This window comes from Ooceraea biroi, chromosome 9 (genome assembly GCF_003672135.1).
Source record: "Ooceraea biroi isolate clonal line C1 chromosome 9, Obir_v5.4, whole genome shotgun sequence".
Lineage (NCBI taxonomy): Eukaryota > Metazoa > Arthropoda > Insecta > Hymenoptera > Formicidae > Ooceraea > Ooceraea biroi.
Window position 1 is genome coordinate 14,174,009 of NC_039514.1, and position 13,004 is coordinate 14,187,012.

At 31.3% G+C, this 13,004-nt stretch overlaps 3 protein-coding genes and 1 long non-coding RNA gene across 6 annotated transcripts; 2 read left to right on the forward strand and 2 right to left on the reverse strand.

Annotated features, from left to right (window-relative positions):
* The first annotated feature begins 285 nt into the window (after nucleotides 1-285).
* On the forward strand, nucleotides 286-2,404 carry LOC105275975 (CDGSH iron-sulfur domain-containing protein 2 homolog). The gene is made up of 4 exons (XM_011333234.3): nucleotides 286-656; nucleotides 806-900; nucleotides 1,407-1,523; nucleotides 1,976-2,404. The coding sequence occupies exons 1-4, from the start codon at nucleotides 560-562 to the stop codon at nucleotides 2,063-2,065; spliced, it is 399 nt and encodes a 132-aa protein (XP_011331536.1). The 5' UTR covers nucleotides 286-559; the 3' UTR covers nucleotides 2,066-2,404.
* Nucleotides 2,403-6,806, reverse strand: LOC105275977. Of its 2 annotated transcripts, XM_026972477.1 has the most exons (7): nucleotides 5,370-6,806; nucleotides 5,113-5,241; nucleotides 4,483-4,659; nucleotides 4,209-4,403; nucleotides 3,892-4,120; nucleotides 3,229-3,301; nucleotides 2,403-2,852 (listed from the first exon to the last, which is right to left on the reverse strand). In XM_026972477.1, exons 1-7 carry the CDS (start codon nucleotides 5,422-5,424, stop codon nucleotides 2,847-2,849), a joined length of 864 nt encoding a protein of 287 aa, XP_026828278.1. In that variant the 5' UTR covers nucleotides 5,425-6,806; the 3' UTR covers nucleotides 2,403-2,846. The 2 variants fall into 2 exon arrangements, with proteins under 2 accessions (XP_026828278.1, XP_011331537.2); XM_011333235.2 differs by lacking the exon at nucleotides 2,403-2,852 and having other exon boundaries at nucleotides 2,893-3,301.
* A 316-nt stretch (nucleotides 6,807-7,122) lies between these two features.
* On the reverse strand, nucleotides 7,123-11,054 carry LOC105275978 (STAM-binding protein-like). Of its 2 annotated transcripts, XM_026972475.1 has the most exons (8): nucleotides 10,605-11,054; nucleotides 10,430-10,528; nucleotides 10,069-10,290; nucleotides 9,547-9,738; nucleotides 8,894-9,200; nucleotides 8,632-8,744; nucleotides 8,365-8,467; nucleotides 7,123-8,160 (listed from the first exon to the last, which is right to left on the reverse strand). In XM_026972475.1, exons 1-8 carry the CDS (start codon nucleotides 10,721-10,723, stop codon nucleotides 8,095-8,097), a joined length of 1,221 nt encoding a protein of 406 aa, XP_026828276.1. In that variant the 5' UTR covers nucleotides 10,724-11,054; the 3' UTR covers nucleotides 7,123-8,094. The 2 variants fall into 2 exon arrangements, with proteins under 2 accessions (XP_026828276.1, XP_026828277.1); XM_026972476.1 differs by lacking the exon at nucleotides 10,605-11,054 and having other exon boundaries at nucleotides 10,426-10,534.
* A 226-nt stretch (nucleotides 11,055-11,280) lies between these two features.
* LOC113562617 lies at nucleotides 11,281-12,979 on the forward strand. Its single transcript, XR_003407012.1, has 2 exons — nucleotides 11,281-12,046; nucleotides 12,114-12,979. It is a non-coding gene; the product is annotated as an uncharacterized LOC113562617 (long non-coding RNA).
* The last annotated feature ends 25 nt before the right edge of the window (nucleotides 12,980-13,004 follow it).

Genomic DNA, 13,004 nt, shown 5'->3' on the forward strand with positions numbered 1-13,004 from the left:
GCTCACCGATATATTATAGTGTTTCTGGTCACTGTTTATCATCAGAAATTTATCTGTGTAGCTTAAAAATAAAATAATAATTAAATAAAATAATAACTTACGATACTTTCAAAGAGATAAAATTACCCTCGGTACATTCAAAATGGTCGGTAATATCAGCGCTCTTCAATTACCTCCGGGACCCTTGGGGCCCCTTTTACGGTCACGAAACTTTACCTAGGGCTGCTGGTCTTTAAGAATTATCTCGTCAGTGGTTCTACTGTGCGTAGTCGAGCTACTTAATCAAATAGGCTTAACCTACCTACTGGTTTGCTCAATATACTTTTAATAAAAAAAAGCAATTTCTCTCGTGGCTGGTGATTTTTGAGCTTAAATATAAGTCACGTGGATGTTAATGCTAGATAGTCGGTGTATGACGTATAATTTCACGGACCGGAAGCTGTCTTAAAATAATTAATAATTAATATAATAAAGTTTTGTAAAGGGTTTACTTTGTACTTGATTCAGCACTGCTGGTGAATTCCTGTGATTGGCGCCGTCACCAGTCAGCCGAGCGAACATGGAGCCGATTGCACACGTTGTTAAAGTGTCCGTGCCGAATTATCTAGCTGGTCTGCCGATTCCCGACTCGATCGGGGGATGGTTTCGACTGGGAGGTAATTTTTTAATTCAACCTTTACGTCCCACTTCACGATCAGTTTCGTGACACTTTTCGCATATGTCAATTGTAATACTTTATTTCAATGGGTCATTCAATGCTTGCTGTTAATTCGTCGTTTCTCAATTTTCTTCTTTTTATATTAAGTCAGAGACTGGTTCGCTCTATTACCACCCACCGCCCTACTCGCGGGATTGGGGTACATGTCATACAGGGCATTTTGCCCCCACGGCAGACGTGGGGTGAGTATCTCCTGCTCTTAGTTATTGTCAAAAGCATCAAAAACAGTAGAACATTCTATTTACTCCATTACTATGATTAGAAGAGTTATGTAACTTCCAGAGAATAATTTATCCAAGTCATTTGCTGCAAACTTCGCATAAATTTGTCACAAAGTACTATTAGTTGATAAGTTTAAATCTGGATGTTTTAACTGCACCTGTCACTATTGTCTGAATATATAAGTTATGCTATAAGTTATTCAATCCACTTTGCATAAGATTTATGCTGAAACATAATTACTTTAATAGAATTTTAATATGTAGGATTTAATTAAATTTAAAAAATCTGATGACTTTCCTCTACCATTTCTCTTGGGGAAAATTGACTTCAGATTGCATGCAGCAACTGCATTTCGATTGAAGGCATAAATTATCCCTATGTTTTATTTCAAATGTTACGGATATGGGCACGATATAAATATAGCTGGTGCACACAAGGCCAGATTTGCAATTGTTTTACTTTACAGCTGTGCGGTCGCGTCAATCACAAAGTAAAGAAGGATATCCCTAAAGTAGTAGATACAGTTGATGTCGAAGATATCTCTGAGAAGGCTGTGTTTTGTCGCTGTTGGAGATCCGAAAACGTAAGTTCTTTTTCTGTATTCCTACTAGATCACGATAGCAACAAACGATATCTCTTTGAATTCGACTTGGAACTTTACCTAATCTCTTAATGTGTAACCTACTTAAACAGATTCCAAGAATGTGGTTGCAAAATGTACATTGTGTAATAACAGTCGAGTGCTCTAATTCATGTCGGTGCACGTTTTCAAAATCTTTCAAGATCCAACAAGATATAATTTACTTGAAAACTTTTCTTGATATTTACAATATAAAATTGTTACAAAAGTTTTATTTATTTACATAATTATATATTTGTACTTTAAAGTGCAAGTTAGACATAGTTAAAATTTACAATTCCAAGTTATGAAACACTTTCAATATAAGAAATATAATTTATTTCATAATATGTATTTTATTAAAAAAAAAAATATCTCACACAAATATATCACACTTTGATATTTTGCATGCACAGTGGCCGTACTGTGACGGTAGCCACGGCCGTCACAACAACGAACTGGGTGACAATGTCGGCCCACTGGTTGTCACGAAGAAAAAAGATTAATTATCATGACAACCGCTTGTTATTGTAAGATAGCTATTGACGCGTCACGATATAGATATATATATAAAAAAAGGTCAAAGATAGGTGGAAATCTATCTCCTCTTTGTAGATAAATTTACATTGTCTGCCAATCTATTTTTTGAAACGGCTGGCCTCTAAGGGAAGGTTTACAAATAAATTTACTTCAGATATACATGAATTCTGTGGTTTTATTGTTACTTTTTATGTAAGAATAATATGTGCAGTATATCCTGTATATTATTATAGTATTTCTATTAATCTAATTACATGTTCTCAACTGTAAATTTATTGATTTTGAATAAAAAAACATTTTGAGTATAAAAATATATTAATGATTTATTAAATCTATATTATTTACATTTTACTTATAATTTCTTATAGAAAGTGATAAGAATCTAACATTTAGATAACATCAACGATTTTTGATACATTTAAAGTAGATATATTTATTATATCTATGTATCTATATATATATACATATATATATATACATATATATAGAATCATAAATTTTGATTTAATAAGCTCATTTGTAGTAATAAAATTAATTTGTTAAAAGTATGTACCTTATTTTGCATTAACTAAAAATATACTATCCAAAAGTATATTTGGCTTCAAGTTTTTCTCTATAAAGCATTTAATGCACTTCTGCAATATATCACAGATCAATGGAACTTTACATTGTTTTGTAATAACTTAAATAATTATGCTCATGAACTATTTAGATGCTTTGTTTAAATTTTCTTCTTCATCGAGTACATCAGAGCTGTATAAAATAAATAAACAATAATAATAGTATATAGTAAAAACTACTATAAATTAGAATTAATTACTAATAAATAAATTATTTAATTAAATATAATTATCTCTCCAATTTTTACTTTTACATACTTGCAGGTACTTGCAAAGGTTCCTATACTATTAAAGCCACCTTCCTTCCTTCTGAATTTTTCCCATTGCTTTTAAATAGTGTTCATACACTAACTTCAAACTGCCCTGTAAGCTTTTTTAATATTTGGAACGAGTTTTCATTGTGCAATGTTTTCAATTCGTTGTTCTATTTGTGACCTCACAAACTTTTACAAGCACCTGCTATTCTAGTTATTGTTAGTGAGGATCTATCGATATGTGTTTTTACTTACTTCAAAGTGATGCAAGTCATTCGCATCAAACTCTGAATCATTATCAAGCAACAGTCGTCGATTGCATCTATAGCTAGATAACGATAAGTATGAGTTAATAAATTATTCCTTTGAGTACGGCTAGTGCATATATACGCTTTGGTAAAAAGAATGTGTGGCACATACGGCCAGTCGAAAATATCGATTTGAAATATCGATAGCCTGTCGATGTCTTTAAAAATTCGTTTATTTAGTCTTTTCTCTTTGCTTAGCAACTGTTATTGTGACAATATCTATTTAATATTTGTTTTAATTTGGCGAAATTGAAAGATTTAAATCGGTACTAAATTTGATGGGAAAAAAGATCCGAACACAGGATTTATTATTACCATCCGGTTGTACAGAGCGTACATTGATGCGTTGTTTCGTGAATGAGTTAGTACGATAATTTGTTGATTTACTGTCTTTTTTAGTAGCTCTAATTAGATATAATGATAATTATAATTTATATGATTATTATTCATATGATATATTGGATTGATCGGAGAGTCCATATACGGATTTAACAAAATTAAAAATGCGAAACTTTGTAATAAATTTTAATACAAAGATTTGTCCTTAAATTTGATTTTACTAAAAAAATCCGCGCGATGAAGCCAATATTATTGAGAAATTTGTACTTACTCGAGATAACGCTTATACGCTATCACACCGGCGTAGACTATCGCTGTCGCTATTGAGAATGTGAGCATCGCAGTTAGCACAATCATTCCACCTGACATTCCTTCATTGTCTGCAGATTTCTGTGATGCAATTTCAGAATTGTTCCCAGGACTCGTATCTTGAACGTTACTTGTCTTACTCACTGGCAATAGTGCAGCGGGATTTTTTCCATTGTCCTTGTTTTCTACTCCTGTAATTAAAAAAAAATTGAAAATAGAAATTGATACAATTTATCAGAATCAAATTATGAGCTTCTACGAGCTTAAGGAATAGTTTACCCATGGAAAACGCATCTGTGACCTTTTTCGGCGTAATAATCATATAAAACGTATGATTCAGACGTCTTCGAGTGGCTTCATCCGCATTGTCGATGCTCTTTACATCCTTATCTTCGGGAAAAATTTTTGGCGGATACGTGTCGTTGAACTTAGTAGGCACTTTCTGCTCCATCTCGTCGGTCATTTTCTGCGACGCTAACCGGAACAAACAAAACGCAATAGATGTAATTAAAATGCAATAGATTTACTTTTTAACAACAATGATGTAACATACCGTTCTCTGTTGCTTGAGTTGCTGCGACATCATCCGTCACGAAGAAACAGTTGAGCATGTCCTTCGTTTCCTCCGCCAAGTGACAGTCCATACTTTCCTCCTTTTTCTTTTTATCCTTTGAAGACGTCTCGTTCGATAAACGTTCGATAATCGTTTCGGAAGAATTTTCCGGCTTTTCTGCGTATGCGCATAATTAACAGTTTAATGATAATCAGAGATTATAACAGTCGGTTATAAAACTCTCCGTTTCTTCGTGTTCTTTTTTATCCATAAGCATTCCGCGGAGAGTGCGATAGAAATTTAATTTTACTAGGTCAGTGGTGGCGAACCGATGGCACGCGTGCCAGAGGTGGTGCGAAAATTTTGCTGGCACGTCAACGATTTGCCATATCATTTTTTATACGCTTATAAATTATTCACAATTTTTTTAATTGTTACAATATATACAAGTTAAGTTTTATTTTTGTATGAAAGGAGAACTAATCAACAAGTGCACTAGCTCACTGTAGGAGCAAGGCCCTGTTGCATCATAATAATGCAGTTATCCAGTTAGGCGTATGAAGTGAATATTGAACATCGATCAAATGAAGTATCGTATATGTATATGTATTGAGAGTTCATTGCACTTACCCCCCTCGTAGGGTACGGATGTCACAACAGATTCTGTACTCGTTACATCATCCGATGTATTTTTCGTATGTGTTAATATTACGGTCGAATTACTTGTTTCTTCCAATATCGTGAAGGAACATGCACTCACTGGTACCGTAAATCGCAAATTATATTAAAATATTTCAATAATTATACAAAACAAAATAATAGAGTGAATGTTACTTTGATTTCAATAAAAGGATTAAAAAATGTAGATTATTCATCATCGATCTTACCGAAGATCAAAATCATAAAAATGATGGTCCTTGGTGTTCGCAGCATATTACGCATATGAAAATTTCTTGTTACGTTTCTTTTTGTCAGAAATTAAATAAAATCGCACTTTATCGTATTCACTCGCGTCGTCTCGCGATCGATTGGCTGAAATAGATGAAAGTGATATTTATTTTATTCAGGACACAAACCACTTGAATTGTTGAAATCAACATTTTTGTGAAAATCGCTGAACAGCGCTTCAACGCTTTGTTTCCAACGCTCGACTCGGATGGAATTACAAAAAATCCGAAATCAATACGGAACACGTGCTTGAGGTTCACCGTGACAAGATAGCCGGGCGAGCCAGTTCTGCTGTGGCCCGTTATTTTGTTTCTCCGCATCGCAAATTCGCGCGTTTCATCAAGAGAGTCACGCGGAAGTATGCGAAGAATGTAGAATGTAACTCATAATGTAACGTCACGTTACGTGTTATTAGCACGATTACAGTATCATGATCTGACGAGTCTCGCATTTAATGTCGAAGGCACAAGCAACGTGAACAGGAATTGTGTTAACAACGATTTTTTTATATTACAAGAAGCAAATTAAGTCGAGTAAAAAGTGTCAGAAATTACGCAGAAACCAGTCATACTATCTATAGTTGGCGTAACAAAATAAAACTTGATTTTGTATGTATAAAGTAAAATATGATGCAAATTACACGTTGTAAATTCTCGAGCAAACTGGAATACAATTATTTACTCGATTAATCGAATAATTATAGGGCAAATTAATTCTAAATTTAGGAAATGAAGTGTAATCGATGCTCATCACATGTTTTACATTTACATTTTGATTTCTGGAATTTACGTTTAAATTATATGTTATTAACTAATTGATATACCTTTGAAGATATACCTTCGTCAATTGCGAAGAACTGTTCTTTAAACTTTCAGTACTTCATAAAATTTTGATAATCTTGAAATCTCATTGATGAGAACAATGAAATCTTCATATTATTTCTGTGTTAGTATTTATATTTTCATTATTTGATTTCACATTTCACTTTAAAAAATAAAAGCACCACTGTACATGCACATGCGTTTGTATGTAATTAAATTTTATTTACTGAAACTTGCGCGTGAGAGACATTAACTGAATAATTTATATATTTTATAATATATCGAATGTATTAATTTAATTGCTTAAAACGTAAGAAGCGCTTCTTACGAATTCTTACGACAATGCACACTTGGATTCCGCTTCCACCTTTGAGCGGAGACGATTGCAAACTGTAGTATCTGCAGGTTCGCGAACCAGCGGTGCGTACTCCTATCTTACCAATATACCGGGTGTCACAAAATTTGCAGAAAGTGGACGCAACTAATGACTAAATCATTCTTGTATTCCCGCAAATCGCGCACTGTAAAAGCGCAATACGAAAATTTTTATAACATACAATTAAGAAATGTATAAATAAAATGTACAAATTGATATGAAATATCCTCGAATTTAACTTACTTAAGTGTAATAGTTAATTAATCATAATGATAAAATTATCTTTATTTTATCATTTTTAATTCACATTAATTCAATTGAGATTTAAGATAATGTACCTTACATAAAATTGATCAATTATGGAGGAACCTTTTAAGCTTGAAGCCCCGCTACGATAATTCGATTATTCAAGCCAATTATCTCTCGGGGCGTTACTGTTTTATTCTAGCTCTATTATATCGGGTGAGTCATCACAAGTAGAAGAAAATTTTTTTATTATCTTATTATTATTCTTTGACTAGCAAGCTAGCTATGTTATGACTAGAGCGTAAATACATAATATTTTGACAATTTTATGCTGATTCAATCAATATAATCTTTATCATTGATCCCTATATTTCGTCATAGACATCTTATATAGTTTTTACTGTAAAATATGTGTATATGTACTGTATATAGTAAGTTTGTTTCAAATATATACATATAAATTAGGCATATAAATGTACAACATATTACATGTAACATAATGTACATTTGTGCATACTTAATAAAACATAATGCAACATAGTACAACTTAATATAACTTATTTAACAATATTAATTGTTAATAATAATGTAATTGGAATTTGATAAATTAACGCAATAAGAATCAACTTTTATATAGTACATATAGTTTTACATGTAGTACAGTTTTTATTTTAATATTAAGCTTGATGCATTTGATAACTCTATCTTTATATATTAAATAATTAATTATAATTCCATGTTACGACTATGTAATTAGCGTGTAACACTATGAACACCATTATTTTCCTTTTAAAGGCACGGTAAACTTTATACAAGCAATTTTTATGCAGAAAACTATAATACTATAAATTTCTAGGATAATAATTCACAACTGCTCTTTTAATGAAAACATTTGCCTTATCTAGAGAAGTACTTAAATGTAGTATAAATCTTTAGTTGCAAATTTTTTAAATGTAACAACACATATGTGTGTATGGTTTTTAAATGCTATTAATCTAATTTGTAATATTTTCAGCGTGATTGTTGATTTGTAAATTTTTGCTGTTACAATTATGCATTACTTGCACAATATACGACTCACCGTTTTATTCTAAGTTTTGTAATCTCAGAATTAAATCGTTATAAAAATATAACACAAATAAAAAATATATTATAACGTTATTATAAATAATGTCGTATCAAACTTTTTCCGTAAAATAATTATCCCGCGTCCGAAATGTATCATTTTTTTCGCAAATCCACGATTTCGATGAATGCAGTTGCATCTAATTTGCAATGTTTCGCACTCTGAAAATAGAAAGATGATTGAAATAAATGGCAATGCAAATGAGAATAATTATTATCATTATTATTACCATCATTATGTAATAGTATATTATTATCGAAAAGTATATTAGTATAAAATGTGTAAAGTATATAATTATTCTTAATTAAAAATTTTATCTTTAAATTTTAGTATAATTATATTTTATTATTAATTATAGTATTTACCGTGTATAACGGTGGTTCAGTAGGATGAGGGTGAAATCCTGTTTCTCTACAGTCTGCAATGAAATCCAAACCGTAATCTGATGTCAGAACAAAGAATCCCGTTCTGCAAAAAATTCAATTTGTAAGGAATCATAATAAAAAAAAAACTGATAAATCCAGATAAGCTGCTATTTTAATTTTAAGTTCAAAATTAATTACTTCTCTCTTACATACATACATATAGTTGTATTTTAATTATTATTATATACTTTTCGTTAATATACGTACTCGTCATATTTAGGTGCACAAACTATCGCTATCGCTTCGGCCATCATAAGCTGATAGGCACAATGCGTGTGCAGATCCACGCTCGATAAGAATGCAGTCTGCGTAGGATGAGTCTGTAATGTACAACGTATAATATACAATCAAAATTATATGTATACATTGAATATGTATAAATAAATAAAATTTTTAGTTTACGAAAATTATAACTAAATTCTCTGGCTACTAAATTTATTTTCAAAACGCGTAAATAAGTTTTACGTACATGAATCCATCCGAGCGTAATAAGGTTGTGCTGGTCCTGATAATCAAAGATATTTTCTTCATTGTGCGTGGTACAGGAGTCTGGAGTACCAGTTTGTTCTGGAATCAGCAGATGCGTTACTAGCAATTTGTTTCGCTCCAATCTGCCAGCCAAAATACCACAGGTTTCTTTATTGTTTATTGTGTTGTCGTAAGAAAGCATGAGAAAGTTGTTCATCAGTTTAGTCGGCAGAATAATGTCGCGCAAAGATAATGCATCACTTGTTAATAAGGAAGGTTTCGTAGAACGATCTACTTTTGGTGTTATTCTGTAATCAAAATACTTCTTAATTAATCGTACAAATATATTAATATTAATGATTTATATGGAAATAATTATATATACTAGGCATGCCGAAAAGTTCTGTCCGTTTTTTAAGTAAAAGAAAATAATTTTTTATAATGCTTATTAATATTTAATTTACAAGATAATAATGATATTAAGGGTAAGAGCTACAGGTAAAACGACTGAGTTATAACTTACATTACAAAAATTTTCCACTTGCTTAAAATGAATGTGTGCTAAATGGACAGAACTTTTTGGCATATCTAATGTATATGGAACGTGATATAATCTAATGAGTAGTTTTAAACTGTAAAACACTGTACACTTACATGTTCCCGGATGGTTTAGATATCTTATTATCATTTGAAGGACTTATCACAGTCTTGGAGGTAACAGAAGGTAATTGCTCACTCTTTACTTCTTCTGGTATTACAACACTTGTACTGATTTGAGCAGCCTTCGCTGCTCTAACAGCTGCTAAAGCAGCCATTTTATTCCTTCTATCTTCGTCTTCTTTTTGCCTAAATAGAAATATAAATATATTTGAATCTTTAATAAAATTCAGAAATGAAATAAACATGATAACTCTAATGTTAGAACTAAATTTAATAGTATTAAGTGTATGCAAAAGGTTTAATCATTTTTTTACGTTTTCGCTTTAGGTGCATAATACATGCAATACAATTTAGTTATCAAACATTTGCCCTCGATTTTTACGATTTTCTCAGAGAAAGTTTGAATTCCTTTGCGAAAAAGTTTTTTTTATATCTCAGCCACATATCAAAGGTACTGGTAAAAAGTGAATTTATGCACATTTGCACAATTGATTGATGTCTAAATTAATTTGATACCTTTGAAGCTCCTCTTGTCTTAAACGCTCCTTTTCAATCCTCTCTCTTTCCTTTAAATCTTCCAAATACTTATCTAATTCAGCCTGATATTGTTCCAGCAATTGTTTCTTTAGTTTTTCAGCTTTGGAAAGAGCAGTTCGTAGATCATGCATGTTCATTGCCTTATCCTTGGCAGGTATACTATTAAATTGTGGATGAGCCTTCATTTTATCCAAAAAAAGTCTATTACAACAAAAAATATTTAATATAATATATTGACCTTTATATATTTCATCTAAATATTTAATCGAGGTACTTGACATTGAAATATGTAATTTGACACATGCAAAAGAATGATTGTTTTTTATTAATTATTACCTACGTTGTAAACTTTATGTACAGTACGTAAGCATTCTCATAACTCCCATCCTTCATATTCATATCTGCTAGCCTGACCATTTCTACTCCAGAGCGATAATATCTAAAATCAGAAAAAATATCGGGAAATACAAATTATATAATTTAATATAATAAATTATATGCAAACAATAGTTTACCTTCTGGCTGGAATATTTGGATCGATTTCCACCTTCGAGGCATGCTCTCCAAGAGATCTCAATCGTTCTTTAGGATCTATGATACCCATTTCCTTCCAAGACTGCTTGATCTTGTCCATCTTGTTTAGGTTAACTATATCTCTAACTATGAATAAGCATTCATATACGATTTAGTTGCTTCAGCGTTTCAACATTTAAAAATGTCCTTCAAGACACCATTTCGATTTTTGATTAGAACGAAACGCAAAAGTTAACATGTTATCCTGAAACCCCACTTATCACCTCCAAAGTTTCACCGATCTTGACAAATTTCAAGTCTTACTCTGTTAGGTTAGGTTTCCTTCACTAGAATGTATCATAACATCCATACAGTTCGAGCAACACGATTAAACTGTTGAAAATATCGAAGAATTTATGCATCAGATTAGAAATACATGTAGGAAAGGATTAATACTTTTATTCTTTTTGATTGGCCGTCAATTGTTTTCCTTTAAAGCGTACAACTGTACCGATAGCCATCAAGTTAATGAACCGAATAAATAGCTATATAATCGTTTACATGTGTCCCAATAACAGTCTATCTATATACATATGTATACATTAGAAATTCTCGACGGTTCAATCGAGCAATTCAAAAATGTTACTTTTTTTTATTTCGCTAAAGACGAAATATAATGTATAAATATATTATATGATATAAATAGGATGTGTAAATTTCTCATGTTTTATGATTATCTAAATAAAATTAATTACATGATCTTTTTAAATTAAATTAAAAATTCGATCATTTTGTCAGGAAAATGTACACGAAATAATACTTATTAATATTTATATGAGAAACCTTAAGAATAAACGATACTATTTATTTTTCTTATATTAAATTCCTTTTTTTAACTTTTTGTTTTCTAATCCTTTAAAAACTAAAGATCTATAAGATAATATATATAATATTATCATATCATCATATTATTGGCAATCATATTATTGGACCGTATTTTATTGATGGATCATTAACAGGTCAGAAGTATTCGATATTTTTGTCTGAAATACTGTCAAATTTATTACAAAATGTACCGTATCAAATTCGTTTAACAATGTGGTACCAACATGATGGTTGTCCCGCACATTACGCGCAGCAAGCACGGCGAGTATTACAAAGACAGTTTCCTAACCGGTGGATTGGACGGGGCGGTGATGTTGTATGGCCAGCTCGTTCACCGGACTTAACACCGCTTGATTACTTTCTATGGGGGGCAGTAAAAAACGACGTATATCGCGAACCACCAACAACAGTAGAGGATATGCGAGAACGCATTATTAATACATGTGCTGCTATAACTCCGGACATGCTTCAGAATGCTAATCGTTCGTTCATTAAGAGGTTACGCAGTTGTATTGAGAATGACGGACGTTAGTTCGAGCAATATTTGAAATAATAAAAGGTATTTTACAATTATCTCAGTAACTATTAACTTTACACCCTAACCAGTATAATACTTTTTTACTCAGCGTTGGACATTCTATCGGAATCCGAGAAAAAATGTTGAACATCCCATTTAAAAAACTGAAGGTGACCTTCATATTTCGATAAAAAAGAAAGATAGCAAACAAATGATCATTGCATTATGTGTCCCCCTTCGTACTATGCAACTTTTGTCAGAACAATTTTTTCATATAGCACATATGTTACGATTTATTTAAGGTCGTCAAGTTAGGTGACTCACCCTGTATATATAATATTTATGTAATAAATATCTTTTTATGTCAAGTGCTTGTTTAGATTAAATAAAATGAATAAATGAATTAAGAATTGGGAAAAGGAAAGAAAGAGGTCTATAATTAAAAATCACATGCCTAATAAAATCGGTATAATAATCGTATATAATTTTTTCAAATCTTCTTAGATTTGTTTTTCATTTTACATACATATATCGTGTGGTTCGAAAATAACTACTTCGTATATACATGTACAGAGACAGTGCCGTGCGCGCTGTGTATCTATATTATAATTACACATGACAATAATAATTATATAATAAACAATCTATGTTACAACAAATTATTGTTCGTCAAAAAGCAAAGATAGAAACTCTCTCTCTCTCATATACATACACATACCATACACGTTTTCTCTCTTTCATTCTCATCTATGCTTAATAATATACAAGCGATCAATATTTTTTAATATAACGGTAATTATAATATACATTGTACAACACTTTGGAGGAATGTGATGGCGTCTCTAATTAGCACCACAACTTCTTGGATCTATCGATTCTCAATTCTTAATTAATCTTGGATGTAAAGCAACCAAGAATACGATCATCTAAATTTGGTTAACGTCTATTATTTAAAAGAACGTTACTTTTTAATTTACAATTTAGAAATAAAAACTTTCTA

Excerpts from the sequence above, each read along its gene's own strand:
- LOC105275975 (XM_011333234.3), top strand. The coding sequence starts at position 560 with ATGGAGCCGATTGCACACGTTGTTAAAGTGTCCGTGCCGAATTATCTA. Across the intron at positions 657-805 it reads GGGATGGTTTCGACTGGGAG|TCAGAGACTGGTTCGCTCTA; the intron begins GTAATTTTTTAA and ends TTTTATATTAAG. Across the intron at positions 1,524-1,975 it reads GCTGTTGGAGATCCGAAAAC|TGGCCGTACTGTGACGGTAG; the intron begins GTAAGTTCTTTT and ends TTGCATGCACAG.
- LOC105275977 (XM_011333235.2), bottom strand. The coding sequence starts at position 5,424 with ATGCGTAATATGCTGCGAACACCAAGGACCATCATTTTTATGATTTTG. Across the intron at positions 4,121-4,208 it reads CACAGATGCGTTTTCCATGG|GAGTAGAAAACAAGGACAAT; the intron begins GTAAACTATTCC and ends TTTTAATTACAG. Across the intron at positions 3,302-3,891 it reads GCGTATAAGCGTTATCTCGA|CTATAGATGCAATCGACGAC; the intron begins GTAAGTACAAAT and ends ATCGTTATCTAG.
- LOC105275978 (XM_026972475.1), bottom strand. The coding sequence starts at position 10,723 with ATGGACAAGATCAAGCAGTCTTGGAAGGAAATGGGTATCATAGATCCT. Across the intron at positions 10,529-10,604 it reads CCAAATATTCCAGCCAGAAG|ATATTATCGCTCTGGAGTAG; the intron begins GTAAACTATTGT and ends TTCTGATTTTAG. Across the intron at positions 9,201-9,546 it reads TCTAAACCATCCGGGAACAT|AATAACACCAAAAGTAGATC; the intron begins GTAAGTGTACAG and ends TTTTGATTACAG.